At 40.1% G+C, this 15,084-nt stretch overlaps 1 protein-coding gene across 4 annotated transcripts in view; it reads right to left on the bottom strand.

The window, feature by feature from the left end:
- brd8a (bromodomain containing 8a) overlaps window positions 1–13,918 on the bottom strand; it is an 82,666-nt gene extending 68,748 nt beyond the window's left edge. For all 4 annotated transcript variants that reach the window (XM_078418273.1, XM_078418272.1, XM_078418271.1 and 1 more), the window contains exons 1-7: window positions 13,877–13,918; window positions 9,017–9,113; window positions 5,001–5,070; window positions 4,297–4,346; window positions 4,088–4,210; window positions 1,645–1,725; window positions 1,425–1,489 (exon numbers count right to left, since the gene is read on the bottom strand). In XM_078418273.1, the coding sequence (XP_078274399.1) occupies window positions 1,425–1,489; window positions 1,645–1,725; window positions 4,088–4,210; window positions 4,297–4,346; window positions 5,001–5,070; window positions 9,017–9,113; window positions 13,877–13,898 (508 nt within the window). In that variant the 5' untranslated portion in view covers window positions 13,899–13,918. The remainder of the gene's footprint in view (window positions 1–1,424; window positions 1,490–1,644; window positions 1,726–4,087; window positions 4,211–4,296; window positions 4,347–5,000; window positions 5,071–9,016; window positions 9,114–13,876) is intronic.
- Window positions 13,919–15,084: the final 1,166 nt, after the last annotated feature.

Here is a 15,084-nt window from a genome sequence, read left to right on the forward strand (position 1 = left end):
GAATGATACAAAGCTGGGTGGCAGTGTGAGCTGCGAGGAGGATGCTATGAGACTGCAGGATGACGGATAGGTTGGGTGAGTAGGCAGAAGCATGGCAGATGCAGTATAATGTGGATAAATGTGAGGTTATCCACTTTGGTGGCAAGAACAGGAAGGCAGATTATTATCTGAATGGTGTCAGATTTGGAGAAGGGGAGGTGCAACAAGACCTGGGTGTGCTTGTGCATCAGTCACTGAAAGTAAGCATGCATGTACAGCGGGCAGTGAGGAAAGCCAATGGCATGTTGGCCTTCATTGTGAGAGGATTTGAGTTTAGTAGCAAGGAGGTCCTTCTGCAGTTGAACATGGGCCTGGTGAGACCGCACCTGGAGTATTGTATGCAATTTTGGTCTCCTAATTTGAGGAAGGACATTCTTGCTATGAAGGGAGTGCAGCATAGGTTAACGAGGTTAATTCCCAAGATGGCGGGACTGACAGCGGATGAAAGAATGGGTCGACTGGGCTTGTATTCGCTGGAATTTAGAAGGATGAGCGGGGATCTTATAGAAACATATAAAATTCTTAGAGGATTGGACAGGGTCGATGCAGAAAAAGTGATCCCGATGTTGGGAGAGTCCAGAACCAGGGGTCACAGGGGTTAAGAATAAGGTCATTTAGGACTGAGACGAAGAAAAACTTTTTAACCCAGAGAGTTGTGAATCTGTGGAATTCTCTGCAACAGAAGGCAGTGGAGGCCAATTCACTGGATGTTTTCTTGAAAGTTAGATTTAGCTCTTCGGGCTAAGGGAATCAAGGGAAATGGAGAAAAAACCGGAACGGGATACTGATTTTGGATGATCAGCCATGATCATATTGAATGGCAGTGATGGCTCGAAGGGCCGAATGGCCTACTCCTGCACCTAGTTTCCATCTTTCTAAGTATCTTAACCACCCATGTTCTAATGTGCTGTTTTGCCGTCCAATTACAAAACTATTCTACTTTGAATAACATGTGCAATGGCAAAATGTCACTTATTATACCTTTTGTTACTTTGGCTACACCAATACTTTGGGGGGAAAAAGAAAAGAAAATCAGGGCAAGAAAAACTTAGAATGCAGTTTGAAATTTTTTGTACTCTGATTAGATTGAACACATTGTGTCGGAAAGAACTGCAGATGCTGGTTTAAACCGAAGATAGGCACATCTATCTTCAGATTGAAGATTCAAATTCCTTGTATGTTTGCATACTTGGCTAATAAATTAATTACAACAACAATTACTGAGTTTATGATTGGCTAGACGAATTTAAGAGGGAAAAAAGTCTGTACAAACATGTGACAAAAAGACATGACAAAAGTGCGTGTGATGGTTCATGTTTTTCTGTCTTCATTCACACATAATTCACAATATGTCACAGAAATTAAAATTTATCAATGGTTCCTACCCTGATAAGCACTTTCTGTTGCACGCCTTTTCATTTCAGCCTCCTCCTCCTCAAGTTTCTTCTTTCTACCAATAACAGACAAAAAAGCTAAGATCCAAGTGTTGTAAACAGATTTCATTCACGAGCAATTCTCATACAAGAAATGTGTAAGTTCTGATGAGCATTACCACTAGATCATATAACTAATACCATCTTGCTGATTTGTTTTCTTCATACTTACGCAGCAATATCATTCCAAGTTTCCTGAAGTTTACCATCTACATGGCCAGCCTGGATCAGCTCTGCTTCTCTCTTCACTTTCCTATGAAATGCATATTTAAACATGAATCACTATTCTGTTGTTAGTTCAAACATTCATAGTCATAATGTTTCATAACTCTCATAATTCATAGTTGTATACAGGACCATAAATAACCAAAATAAAACAGAATCCTTGCCACAACTAAATGGATCGGGTCACTTGATATGTTATCTTACTATACATTCACATGCCATTAAAACTTTAAAATAATAGATCACCAATCTGGCTAATCAATTGGCATCTCAATATATTTAAGTACAGATAAATTTTATACATTCCTTACAGAACTTTTTCCATATTTCTAACCAAACAATTATTTGCTAATAATGAGGGAAGTTGTAGGATCTATAACATAAATAATTAAAATCAAATTTCTTCCACCTTCTTCATTCTTTCCTGTGCAGCTAACTAGCAATAACTAACTCTAATTTTCACCTGACAAACAGCGAACAAAGGCCTGTTTCCTTCATCATCGTTACTTTTTCATTCATTGTTCTTTATCTTTCCACATCACCGTCTGTATCTCACATTTCCCTTATCCCTAACCAGTCTGAAGGGTCTAGACCCGAAACATCACCCATTCCTTCTCTCCAGAGATGCTGCCTGTCCCGCTGAGTTACTCCAGATTTTTGTGTCTATCTTCGGTTTAAACCAGAGTAGTTAAACTGATTACTCTTATTCACCAAGACCCAGTTTCAAATTATTCCTGTTAATAATGAAGATTCAGCACTGATTCTAGCAAGAGGCTACAGATTTAAGTACCTTCTCGCATTGAATCATAAAATATGTTAGTGCCTTAGAACTGCACTGTGGGGATGTTGCATTTAAAGGCCATTCTTCAATAAGGAATGGTAGGGTTCATCAGCCTTTTCCTGTGGTTCTGTTGGATATTATGGTTCCATTGAGAGAGATGAACCCTTCCAATCTCCTGGTTAAAATTGTTCATTCATCATTTATTTTACTGCTATGTGTAAATCCTCTGATTATATCCACATTATATCTTTATTTCTTCATGCTTATCAACAATGCTCCTAGGCATCTTATATACTTAATTTCACTACATCCACATTATGTGGATGTACTGAAATCAAGTACATAAGATGCCTGGGAGCATTGTTGATAAGCATGAAGAAATAAAGATATTACTTCTCTACTGCGAAAATTAAAATTGAGTATTCCAAAGTCTAAGAAACAGAACAATATATTTCTAATTATAATAACTGCATTATACGGAACTGCAGATCTGGTTTATACCAAAGAAAGACACAAAATGCTGGAGTAACTCAGTGAGTCAGGCAGCACCTCTGGAGAACATAGAAAGGTGACATATTAGAAAATATATTTCCAATAGTTTCTGATGATTGGTAGCAGTTCAGGTTTGTGATTTATATATATTTTTTAACTTATTTCAGGTATATAAATAAATATTTCAGGTCTATGCAGCAGCAACTGAATTTGAACTAATAACATGGCTTATTTAAAAATATCTCAACTACGTATATCAGCATAAAAAATCTGCATATTTTGAAGAATTATATAGAAGAGCTTAACAAAAAATGGAGATTCAACATTTGGCAATAGTTTTTCAAATATTTACAATGCCTTTTCTTATGATCACTTTAGAGTTTCTTGATTTTCTTTATTCTAGGCAAATAAAATAAAAATTTAATAAATATTAAACAAAAATCCAGAGACAAAAAATAATCTTTTGAAATGGGATATAAAAGTTAACTTAAAATAAAAAGTTAAAATAATTTTATTTTACAAAGAAAAGAATACATTGTCAATGGAAAAAGTTCTCAAAATGAAAAGTGATCAGGAATAAGAAAAAAAAATCCCAAAGCACTGCAATTGTGAGGATCTGAAGCAGATAAATACTATTAATTGGAAATTGGCCCTAAAAAGACACAAAGTCCTTGAGTAACTCAGCAGGTCAAGCAATATCTCTGGAGAACAAAGATTGGTGAAGTCTTGGGTTGGGCTGACTGCGTACAGATTGATGAAGGGTCCCGTCCCAAAACGTTGCCTATCCATGTTATCCAGACATGTAGCTTAACCCATTGCGTTACTTCAGCATTTTGTCTTATTTTGTAAAGCACCATCTGCAGTTCCTTATGTCTCTGGAAATAGCCCCTCCTCATTCAGGCTGAAAAAATACAAAAGACATAATGAAATAACAGGGATAGCCTTCATAGTAAAAAAATAATTACAATTAGGATTGTGAAAGGAAAACAAACCTAAATTAGTATTTCTACCCCCTCTTCCCCTCAAAACCCTACACAACACATTAGAAAGCAAACGTGTTTATATATGTTGATTGAACAAATAATGAAGTAAGTAAAGACCTGAGTGAAGATCTGACCTGTATTTCTCCTGTGTCTCTTTAATAAGTTTCTTCAGCTCATCAATTCGCTCAGCAGTGAGCTTGCGGACAATTACATCCTCCACAGTTTCCACAACCTCTCCCTTCTCACCACGCTTCCGTCTATGGAGAAATTATAATTAGGAACCATTCTTCTTTGGCACAATTGTCCTCGCAGGCACTTACACCAATTTGGGTTGCAGACTTACTTGGGTGTTTCTGTTGTTTCCAAAAGTTCTGAATACTGTGATGCACAATGCTACAATAAAGAGAGAAAAATATTAAAACATAATCAAGCACAAGGTCAGAAATAAACAGGCAATGTAGACACAAAAAAAGCAATATTGAGCAAAATTCAATGCACAGAACCTGTGGTAATAAATAGGAAACAAAACATTTAAAAGGGTGTTATTGTCAAAATTTTAAGTTTGGAAAGTTTGTAAAGTAATCAAGTGAACATTAGCATAAATAATACTGAGTGAAACCATGCCAAGTAACATTGCCATGGATAAGTGCTTCAATGGCAAAAGATTGATGCAGTATGGAGGTGGTTGTTGTTATGAAGACCTTTCCAGTCTGTGGACTGTGATGAAAGGTTTAGGATCAGACTCTGCATGGAAACTGAACAGGATTCCAAGAATGCCTGTTTCAAACCACAAAATTGGAGAAGTTATTTTATAAACTGAAGTAATTTGTTATTTATTTTCCAATCTGACTGATGAGAAAATGTATTACCAAGTAGAAAAGTATAAATCAAAAGCTAAAAAGTATAGCTGACATCAAACCTTGCCAACAAAGCACAGACACGATACAGAAGGACGTAAGAATATATATGTATTTTTTAAACTATATTTACATAATATAAAATATAATACGATTATCAATTAATTCCTCTATTTTTGTTATCCATTACCTTTTGTGAAAACCAGTCTAGTGGCCGCCCTGGTTCTGCAAAAGGTTTAATTGCTCTGCTAACTGATACCCTGAAAAAACAGACAAATTATTATAAACTTGGCATCAAAATCTGTAGTGCATTAAAGCATAATCAGAACTGTTGGTACTTTAAAGTCACTGCCTTTGAACTACGCAATTACTTTTTCTTAAATTATGGTGCTCAAAATAGCAATAATTCAATCAAACAGTGAACAGCATGACCTCCCCGTTAGTCTTGATTATGGTACCGATTAAACAAAAAGTGAAGTGCTTCACTGCTGTTCCCATTTTATTTGTATCTTAGTAGCACATGTCCCAATATATCTCCATTGAGCATATTAGCTGTTACCCAGTTAAAAGCACTCAAACATTTATTTCATGAGGTTCTCAAAGAGTCATAGAGTCATTGACTAGAGCACAGAACAGGCCCTTTGGCCCAAATCCTATCTTTGTCCTGCCCCCTCCCCTAACATCAGTCTGAAGAAAGGTCTTGACCCGAAACGTCACCCATTCCTTCTCTCCCGAGATGCTGCATGTCCCGCTGAGTTACTCCAGCATTGTGTGTCTACCTTTGGCCCAAAATATCTTTGCCAGTAAAGGTGGTTACTTGAGCTAGTCCCATTTTCCTGTGTTTGGCCCTTTCCATTCTTTATCTTTTCTATCCACATACCCATGCAAATGTCTTTTAAACATTGTAATTTTTCCTGCTTGCACCACTTCCTCTAGCAGCTCATCTCATATATCCACCACCATTATGTGGAAAACTAGCCCCTCAGGTGACCTTTACATTTTTCCCTAATCACCTTAAACCTCTGCCCTCTAGCTTTATACTCATCGACGCTAGGAAAATGACTGTGGCATCCACTTATCTTTCCCCTTCATTATTTCATCGACCTATTTCATGATGGCACATACATTAAAAATGAAAAACTAGATTGCAGTGCAGCACTGAAGGAGTACTACAAGTTTGAAAATGCATTAAAATTGTTTGAAAAATTAAACTGTGGCCCTGTTTAGTTTCAATCTGTTGTAAAAATACATTTGCATTATTAAGATGACAATAGGGGAGTTACCCCCTTCTTAAATCAGAGTAAATATTTATTCTTCAATCAATGTTACTAAAATAAATCCATCTGGTCATTGGAAATTGGTTACAATTGTTCCTACACTAAAACAATGATTATACTTTAAAATCGACATTACCTGTAAATATTTTGGAATATCCTCAGTTGATAACAGATGTAATTGAAATAATCTTTCTTTCTCAAACTGAATTTACCAATTTAGTAGACAGCTCCCAAATCAAGCTAGTCAAAAACTGTATCACCACCTTCTGTGCAAAAAAGCTTACAACTGCAAAGTCATCTTTCACCCTGCAACAGTCTGTTCGAACTTCTACCATCGGGCAGACGATACAGGGCCTTCTACGCCCGCACCTCCAGACTCAGGAACAGCTTCATCCCCAGGGCCATAGCTGCTATGAACCGGTCCTGCTGAACTGGTCACATCGCACAGTGAACCGGCACAGATCTACTTGCACTTTATTCTGTTTTAAAACTGTTTCATTGGGTTGTTTAAATTAATACTGACTAGCTAATTAATTTATTGCATCGCATGGGCGGCGCATTCCCAATCTCGTTGTACCCCTGTACAATGACAATAAAGATATATTGTATTGTATTGTATTGTATATCATCAGTCTCAGATTTAAAACAGGGCAATCAACAGAAAAAAAGTTATTTTACCAGTTAATCCTCAAGAATGTTGACTGAAAACGTGTGCAGCAGCATAATTAAATTGCATGCAAAGTGTCGGATATCTACATGTACTGAGAAGTGACTCCAAGACATGGAAAATGGTTCAAATTGCTCGGATTTTGACATGGAATTTTATTTTGCAAGGATGGGTTTTGTAGACGTTTAGTGCAAGGCTTAAGCCTAAGCAGATACAATAGCAGCTTTTAAGAGTCATTTAGATAGGTATGTGAACAGGTAGAGAATGGATGGAGATAGACAATGAGCAGGCAGTTGGGATTGATTTAAAATGGCATCTTGGTTAGCATAGTGAGGAATGTGGGGAATCCGCTGTGGTGGATGTTTAGTTTAACTTTTATGTAGTTGTGTGTCTTGTTGCTTTTTTTTAGTATGGCTGTATGGTAAATCAAGTTTCACTGTACCTTAATTGGTACACGTGACAATAAAATACTCTTTGAACCCTTTAGATAGACATTGACCAGGCAGTTGGGATTGGTTTAAAATGGTCAGCATAGACATTGTGGGCCGAACAGGCAGTTCCTGTGCTGTACCGAGATGTTCTCGATATCTCCACAGGTCATGGTTGTCGGCAGGTTGCTGGATCTCCTAAGCTCCAGCCACCATTTGTTCTTCAGGGGATCTGTTTTTTGTTGGACCTTGGCCTTCACATGTCTGCAGGATTATTTATATTCCTTTCATGCAAGAAGTTCCTGATTCCCATCCCTTACTATTAATTAATCCTTGGAGCTCCTTGTGATTCAAATATGAATCAGTTCTCTGCAAAGGTCTCTTTATGGATACCAATTATAATACTTCCAAATGATAGTTCAAACCCCATGGTCACACAGTAGCTTCTGCGGTTGGGTGTCATCAAGTTGTCTTTAAGGCTGTCTGTGAGGCAATGTTTAATAAGAACCAAAGATCAATATTCTTTTTATTGAGGGAGTGCAGCAAAGGTTCACCAGGTTAATTCCTGGGATGGCGTGACTGACATATGTTGAAAGAAGGGGTCGACTGGGCTTGTATTCACTGGAATTTAGAAAGATGAGAGGGGATCTTCTAGAAACATATAAAATTCTTCAGGGATTGGACAGGCTAGATGCAGGAAAAATGTTCCCGATGTTGGGGGAGTCCAGAACCAGGGGACACAGTTTAAGAATAAGGGGTAGGCCATTTAGGACTGAGATGAGGAAAAACTTTTCAACCCAGAGAGTTATGAATCTGTGGAATTCTCTGCCAGAGAAGGCAGTTGAGGTCAATTCACTGGATGTTTTCAAGGAAGAGTTAGATATAGCTCTTAGGGCTAATGGAATCAAGTGATATGGGGAGAAAGCAGGAACAGGGTACTGATTTTGGATGATCAGCCATGATCATATTGAATGGTGGTGCTGGATCGAAGGGCTGAATGGCCTACCCCTGCACCTATTTTCTATGTTTCCATAGACACAAAATGCTGGAGTATCTCAGCGGGACAGGCTGCATCTCTGGAGAGAAGGAATGGGTGATGTTTCGGGTCGAGACCCTTCTTCAGACAGACTCTGCGTCTACTCCAATAAGAACACTCTTTGTGGGATCCTTGAGCCTCATTATTCTTCCTTGTGTCAATTTTTCTGATGCTGCTATGATTTTGTATCCCGGCTAATGGAGATAACAGAACAGATTGGGCAACAAACAGCCCCATTATAATCAATACCTGTCATAATGTGGTTTCTCATTGGGAAAAAAAGATATAATGATACTGATACTTGGGCCTGCATAGAAGGGTGCATAGGATGGAACTGCAGATGCTGGTTTAAACCGAAGATAGACACAAAAAGCTGGAGTAACTCAGCGGGTCAGGCAGCATCTTTGGAGAAAAGGAATAACACCTAGCCCACAGCCAACAATGGACTGTTTCTTTGATCATCATTTTTTGCATATCTTTCATTCATTTATTCTATATATCGCTCGATATCTCTTGTTTTCCTTTCTCCTGACTCTCAGTCTGAAGAAGGGTCACGACCTGAAACATCACCCATTCCTTTTCTCCAGAGATGCTGCCGGGCCTGCTGAGCTACTCCAGCTCCAGCTGTCCATCGTGGATAGAAGAAGTTGCATTAAGTCCCATGCTTATTTCTCCAATCAGGCAGATGATTGATGACAATAAGACTATTGTCCATGTATTTCACAGATACATTTTGCATCAGATTGAAATGTGACTCACACATTCAATGTTATCATGGTTACATTTCGTATCACTTACCAGTTCTGATCCCCACTCCGCATCACTGATGATGCCAGGCATAGCTTTTCTCGAATTGACCATGGTTCGGTGGGGCCAGTGCTCAGCAATTTGTGCTCTTTGGGAGAGAAACAATGTCCCAAATTAACAGCTTTTAGAATAAATAAAATACGTGTCGTTTTTTCCACAGTAACAATTATTGTAAATCACATTCCAAGATGGCAACGTTTTATAAATTTTACATTATGGCTTGAATAAATATTTTAAAAACACAACAAAAAACACAACTTGTATTTTAAAATTAAATTTCAAGTAACTGATGATCGTTAAGAACCTATTTTAATACATCTATGTCCCAGGTTTAACTTATGCTTCATAAAATATTTAAAATACCAGCTCAAAATTATGCTTTTTATCTTTAATTGTTATCTGAAAATTCCAAAGATTGGAAACATAGCCCACTTGATGACATCACTTCTGGCTGAAAAGGCCTGGATATGCTGGGAAATGTCATCAGTTCCATGCAGAACTATGACCATGTCTCAGCAATATGTGCCCACGAGTAATACTAAAAAAAAAACAAAAGTCCAAAACTTGCTGGTTCGTCTCTGTACGCAAGTTTTGTTTTTATTTTGACATGTTTTCAACTTTTCAGAGCTCAGGGACTTGGAAAATCTACAACTTTTACAGATGATAAAATCGGGCCATGGCCTTGCCATCTGTCAAAGGTTTTCCCGATTGTTTAATAGCAAACCCGTTCCAGTCCACCCCCATGACCAGATGAGGTTTCATAAGGTGATGCAGATGGCTTTGCACTCAGGATGTGAATCCTCTCAGCTAGTTTATACTTACTGATACTGATAAAATAAGCAAGAGAGAAATTAGCATCTTAGCTTTATGCTCCACTCAAGAAGTTCCTCGCTAGAAAAATGTCAGAAAAACGGAAGCTCATTCCACTAAGATCGCTAGATCTTTGAAGAAACTTTCTGAAAGTTTTATGGTAGGAGACATCAAATTGCTGCAAAATCTATATCATAATCTCTATGTGTGGTTCACATACCACCTCTCCCTTCTTCCTTCATGCTTCACAAAATGTGCTTTATAAAGTTATTCAGCGTGAATGTAGAAGCCCAACTTCAGAAAGAAATTCAAAATAATAGGGAAATAAGACCAATTTTGAAAATATAATAGTTAATAGAAATAAATTGATCTCCAAAGTTGCCTCTGGTCCAAGGAAATAAAAATAATGTTTTCCACTTAAACCTGTCGCTATCAACTAGTTTATATGAGAAAATATTCAAAGTATTCTGGAAGGTTTGATCCCATGGGATTCAAGAGAAGATAACTGAATTGATCGAAATTTGGCTTCATGGAAGGAAGCAGAGGGTGATAGTGGAAGATTGCTTTTCTGGCTGAAGGCCTGTGACAAGTGGTATGCCTCAGGGTTCGGTGCTGGGCCCATTGCTGTTTGTCATCCATATTAATGATTTGGATGAGAACGTACATGGCATGATTAGCCAGTGGAAAGGGGTTACTGAACCAGGTATTTTTTCCCTACTTGAGCAAGGACTGGCTCTTAAATATATCCTGTTTATTTTATCCTTCTTCCACCTTGCCACCTTCTGTTACATTGGTAGTGTCCTGCTGTTGGGTCAACCCATGAAAGATACTCATTCTGTACTTCAGACTCCACAGGATAACCCTTTTGCTGCCAATGTACCTTTAGGTATCCTATACATTTCTATAAAAACGCATCTGTACCCTTTTTTTATGTAATCTAATATTTAATTCTTATGCCCCTCCTATTTCCATTTTTGTTCACCATGTTTTTTTCTGCCCAGTAGAATTTTTTTCTCAACCCTCAAAATGATTAAACAGGGCAAAAGTACCACTTGTGCAACGTACCACATCAGAACCTTAAAATGTTCTGTTCTTTGTTATGACAATTAAAGGACGATTTACAATACAAAAGTGAAGAGTTGGTTGATAAATCTTGTCATCTGAGGCAAACTATTCACATTAGAAGCTAGCAACCTTGACCCACAGGACAAAGAAACAACAGGGAAAGTGGTACAGACGACTCGTCAGTAAAGATGGTCCACATCTCCTTCGTCCTTCAGTGCAGTCTTAGCAGTAGTCTGAAAAATTACATCAAAACCTCCTTACTTTTGTGGGCCTTTCCCTTGCCATAAAGACCAACATTTCATTATCCTTCTTCATTACTTGCTGTAACTGTTAACTTTTTGTGCTAATGCACTAAGACACTCGGGTACCTTTGTATCACAACATTTTGGAGTTTCATTCCACTTAAGAATTTGCTTTTACATTTTTTCTTCCAAACTTGATAACTGTACATTTCACACATTATACTCCATCAGGCAACTTCTTACTCACTCACCTTATCTAAAAGAGACTGACCATCTCCGACATCTCCCTACCGTTTCTGGATCTCACCATCTCCATCACAGGAGACAGACTAGTGACCGACATCTACTACAAACCTACTGACTCCCACAGCTATCTTGACTACATTTCTTCCCACCCTGTTGCCTGTAAAAATTCTATCCCCTACTCCCAGGCGGCACGGTGGTGCAGCGATAGAGTTGCTGCCTTACAGCGAATGCAGCGCCGGAGACTCAGGTTCGATCCTGACTACGGGTGCCGTCTGTACGGAGTTTGTACGTTCTCCCCGTGACCTGCGTGGGTTTTCTCTGAGATCTTCGGTTTCCTCGCACACTCCAAAGACGTACAGGTTTGTAGGTTAATTGACTGGGCAAATGTAAAAATTGTCCCTAGTGGGTGTAGGATAGCTTTAATGTGCGGGGATCGCTGGGCCCGGTGGGCCGAAGGGCCTGTTTCTGCGCTGTATCTCTAAAAATCCCAATTCCTCCATCTGCGCCCAGGATGAGGTGTTTCATACCACGGCATCAGAGATGTCCTCATTCTTTAGGAAACGGGGGTTCCCGTCTTCCATTATAGATGAGGCTCTCACGAGGGCCTCCTCTGCATCCCGCAGCTCCGCTCTTGCTCCCCCTCTTCCCATTCGTAACAAGGATAGTGCCCCCCTTGTCCTCACCTTCCACCCCATCAGTCAGCGTATAAAACAAATTATCCTCCAACAATTCCGTCACCTCCAACAGGATCCCACTACTGGCCTCATCTTCCCATCCAAACTTACTGCTTTCCGCAGAGACTGTTCCCTCTGTAACTCCCTGGTCCACTCGTCCCTTCCCATCCAAACCACCTTCTCCCCAGGAACTTTCCCCTGCATCCACAGGAGATGCAACACCTGTCCCTTTACCTCCCCCCTCGACTCCATCCAAGGACCCAAACAGTCTTTCCAGGTGAGGCAGAGGTTCACCTGCACCTCCTCCAACGTCATCTATTGTATCCACTGTTCCAGATGTTAACTTCTCTACATCGGCGAGACCAAACGCAGGCTCAGCGAACATTTCGCTCAACACCTTCGCCCAGTCCGCCTTAACCCATCTGATCTCCCAGTGGCTCAGCACTTCAACTCCCCCACCCACTCCCAGTCTGACCTATCTGTCCTTCATTGCCATAGTGAGGCCCATCGCAATTTAGAGGAACAGCATCTCATATTTTGCTTGGGCAGCTTACACCCCAGCGGTATGAACATTGACTTCTCTAACTTTAGATAATTCCTCTGTCCCTCTCTTCCCCTCCCAGTTCTCCCAGTCTTCCTGTCTCCCACTACATCCTATCTTTGTCCCGCCCCCTCCCCTGACATCAGTCTAAAGAAGGGTCTCGATCCGAAACGTCACCCATTCCTTCTCCCCTGAGATGCTGCCTGACCTGCTGAGTTACTCCAGCATTTTGTGATACTGACAAGGGATAACGTCATCCTAAATTACTAGCCCACCAATCTCAGTGCTATTTGACTACAGAACTCTTTGGTTATTCATCCATTACAGATTGAAATAGAAACATAGATAATAGGTGCAGGAGTAGGCCATTCGGCCCTTCGAGTCTGCACCGCCATTCAATATGATCATGGCTGATCACCCAACTCAGTATCCCATTCCTGCCTTCTCTCCATACCCCCTGATCCCTTTAGCCACAAGGGCCACATCTAACTCCCTCTTAAATATAGCCAATGAACTGGCCTCAACTACCTTCTGTGGCAGAGAATTCCACAGATTCACCACTCTGTGTGAAAAAAAACTTTCTCATCTCGGTCCTAAATGACTTCCTTCTTATCCTTAAACCGTGACCCCTTGTTCTGGACTTCCCCAACATCGGGAACAATCTTCCCGCATCTAGCCTGTCAAACCCCTTAAGAATTTTGTAAGTTTCTATAAGATCCCCCTCAATCAATAGTTTCATGGCTGATACCTGGAGCACACCATTAGTTTCTTTTTGTAAAATCAAAAAAATGATCCATGTATCCTAATGGCCTTATCCCCACCAATATGTAACCCCCAACCTTCCTTGCTTGGTTTATCTCGTATAGTGAAAGGTCACTACATTATCAAATACCTTCGAGAAATCCAAGACACATTGGCTCTATTAGTTGGGCCAATGGCCTAGTCGTGCTTCTGTGCGTTCTCAGAAAATGCAGACATGGCTCCAACATGTACTCCACGTTTGATAATTATTTCAAATATATACTCGTTGTCTAACCGGTACCCGATCAAACTCTGCACGTTGAAAGCAATATTATGTATGTTAAATGCACGGTCGGATGAACTATGCGGGGACAGTCCGTGCTCGACACGGTCAACACGCCGAAGATATTATTTGGTTTCCTTGCTCGGTTTTATAGCGCTTCGGCGAGACACAAATTCAATCACACTGGATTTTTGGTCACGTAATTCCTATCCCTCCGCAACATTTCTTTTCCAGCAGAGTATTACTCACTTCCAGTCCCGGCCGCCATCATCCCAGCAACGCTCTGCCCTCTCACCCCCACCACAGTCATGTGACGTGTTTGCTAAATTGTATAAATTGTTCTCTCTTTGAACTGGAGCCCCAAAATCAAGAATTATATAAATTCTTGATTCTTGCTATATATATATATATATATATAGCAAAAATCCCTTGCAAATTATATAAATTCTTGATTTATATATATCAATAATTATATATCATATATATCAATTATATATCAATAATTTATATATATCAATAATCTATAAACATTGCACAAAAAGTAAGGAAATTTGTGTTTGGTAGATTATTTCTTTGTTGTAACAATGCTTCTTGGCAATAAATCTTATACCGTTGGAAAGCCTGTTTATTTCCCTTTTAAATGGTGCCACATTTGTAAGGAACATGCATTTGTGGGATGAGCAGCAGAGCTGAGTATATGGGTTGCGCCCATGAAAAATTTGCCAAATCTTCTCTGCCAATGCCAAACAGCTTATTCTGCTGTTGCTATTGACTCTTGTTTTGAGCTTCTGGTACCTCCAGGTGCTGACAATCAGGTGCCTGATTGGCAGCATCTGTGAGCATGGGCCCTGCTACAGTGGTCAGTAGGTGTCTGCTCCAAGAATCGGCATGCCACGTTTGACTGATCTGGATAGGGCCCGTGCGATAGGGCAACTTCAAGCTGGTGTTCCGCAAAACCAAGCTGCGGCATTATTTGGAGTGAGCCCTAGTACCATCTCCAAAGTGAAGGCCAAGTTCCATATAACGGGGGATGTCAGAGACAGGCCGCGAAGTGGGCGTCCCAAGAAGACGACACCCGAAGAAGACCGTTTCCTCACCCTGTCAGCACTTAGGAACCGTAGGCTGTCTTCTACAGATTTGCAGTCAAGGTTTGCAGGACGATATGGCCGACGGCTCTCTGCCCAGACAATTCGGAACAGACTGCACGCAGCCGATCTCCGGTTTCATAGGGCTGCCAGGAGGCCTGCCATGACTGCCCTTCACCGTCAGGCCCGTTTGCGCTGGTGTCGGCAACACGTGCACTGGAACCTGAACATGTGGAGGAACGTTATGTTCAGCGATGAGTCCAGATTCTGCCTATGGCAGTTGGATCATAGGGTCAACGTGTGGAGAAGACGCGGAGAACGCTATGCTGATTGCTGCACCGATAGAGTAACATCTTTTGGTGGAGGCAGTGT

The sequence above is a fragment of the Rhinoraja longicauda genome, chromosome 21 (genome assembly GCF_053455715.1).
Source record: "Rhinoraja longicauda isolate Sanriku21f chromosome 21, sRhiLon1.1, whole genome shotgun sequence".
Classification (NCBI taxonomy): domain Eukaryota; kingdom Metazoa; phylum Chordata; class Chondrichthyes; order Rajiformes; family Arhynchobatidae; genus Rhinoraja; species Rhinoraja longicauda.